The sequence below is a fragment of the Empidonax traillii genome, unplaced genomic scaffold (assembly GCF_003031625.1).
Source record: "Empidonax traillii isolate 1590-97213 ecotype Southwest subspecies unplaced genomic scaffold, ASM303162v1 scaffold1215:size260562, whole genome shotgun sequence".
Lineage (NCBI taxonomy): Eukaryota > Metazoa > Chordata > Aves > Passeriformes > Tyrannidae > Empidonax > Empidonax traillii.
The window spans coordinates 182,502-183,856 of NW_020956408.1; the positions used below are offsets into that span (position 1 = coordinate 182,502).

Sequence of the window (1,355 nt, forward strand, 5' to 3'; positions counted from 1 at the left end):
ACCGTGGGTTTAATCCCCTGGCAACAAAGCTGTGGCAGCAACTCTGGGGATGATAACAACTTTCCTCAGTTTCAGAGTTCCTAAACCAGGAAGCTGCTTTTCCCCCAGTTAGCTGGATAAATTCCCACTGAGCTCTGTGCTGCTGCTGCCAGCACCCTGCTACCTGTTCTCCAGGGAAGCTGGGGCTGCCCCTGGATCCCTGGAGTGTCCAAGGCCAGGTTGGTGTACCCTGGGCTGGTGAAAGGTGTCCCTGCCCATGGCATGGTTTTAAGTTTTAAGGTCCCTTCCCACCAAAGTCGTTCCATAATTCCAAGACCAGCACCCATACCCCAGCAGACTGACTGCCTGGTCACCTCTCCCAGCCACTCCAAGCTGACCATCCCCGGCGTTTGCAAACCTGAAGGCTCAGGGGCATCACCCCAACAAACACCATCGAGACCAGCAGGTTTTGTAGGGCAGGCGAGGGAGAGGAACCCCTGCAGCCACTCGAACCTTTACAGAGGGCAAACACGCGCCACCAGTTGGGTTGGGAGAGCATTTATTAAGTGAGGCCGAGCCGGGACGCTGCGGATGTGCCAGGGAGGCTCAGGGACGCCCCGGCAGGTCCTGGCCGTCTCCTCATCCTCCGGGCGCTCAGTCGAGCTGCAAGAAAGGGAGAGGCGTCAGCGGGGCCCTGCTCCCCACTACCTCCCCGCGCCGTCCCGCGGCTCACCTTGATGAAGCCGATATCCTTGGCGTACTGGCGGAAGCACTGCCGGCACATGTTCAGCCCGTACTTGCGGATGAGGCCGTGGCGGTTCGAGCACACGCGGCTGTGAGGGGGACAGGAGAGCGCGGCGCGTCAGGGCGGGTAATGGCGGCTGGGAGGGGGGTGTGGGTGTGAGGGGGGGATATAGAGAGAAGGGATAGGGGGATAAGGAAGGGAGGCGGTTGTCCCCGCCCTGGGAGCGCGAGGAGAGGCACTGACCAGGAGCGAGAGCCCTGCCCGAACTTCCTGGGGTGGCTCCAGTAGAGCTGCTGGTGGCCCATGGCTGCGCGGCGCCGAGAGGAAGATGGCGGCGCCTGCCCGCCCTTAAAGCCCTCACGGCGGCTCCCGGCGTGCACCGCGGCGCGCGTGACGTCACCGCTCCCCCCCACACGCGCCTAATGACGTCACCGCTCCCCATACCCATCACCGCCGGGAGGGGCTGCGGGAGATCCCTCCCCCGCCCGTGACGTCAGAGTCGCCCCGCCCCATGACGTCACGCCGGCGAGGGCCGTCAGCCCTGTAAGGTCTCCGATGCAGCCGCTCCATCGCCGGGCGCGGTGGCGCGCGCCTGTAGTCCCAGCTGCCGGGGAGGCTGAGCCCGACGGAT

At 64.5% G+C, this 1,355-nt stretch overlaps 1 protein-coding gene across 1 annotated transcript; it reads right to left on the reverse strand.

The window, feature by feature from the left end:
* Positions 1-521: 521 nt before the first annotated feature.
* Positions 522-1,119, reverse strand: RPS29 (ribosomal protein S29). The gene is made up of 3 exons (XM_027905859.1): positions 968-1,119; positions 713-812; positions 522-642 (listed from the first exon to the last, which is right to left on the reverse strand). Exons 1-3 carry the CDS (start codon positions 1,027-1,029, stop codon positions 634-636), a joined length of 171 nt encoding a protein of 56 aa, XP_027761660.1. The 5' UTR covers positions 1,030-1,119; the 3' UTR covers positions 522-633.
* Between the last annotated feature and the right edge of the window lie 236 nt (positions 1,120-1,355).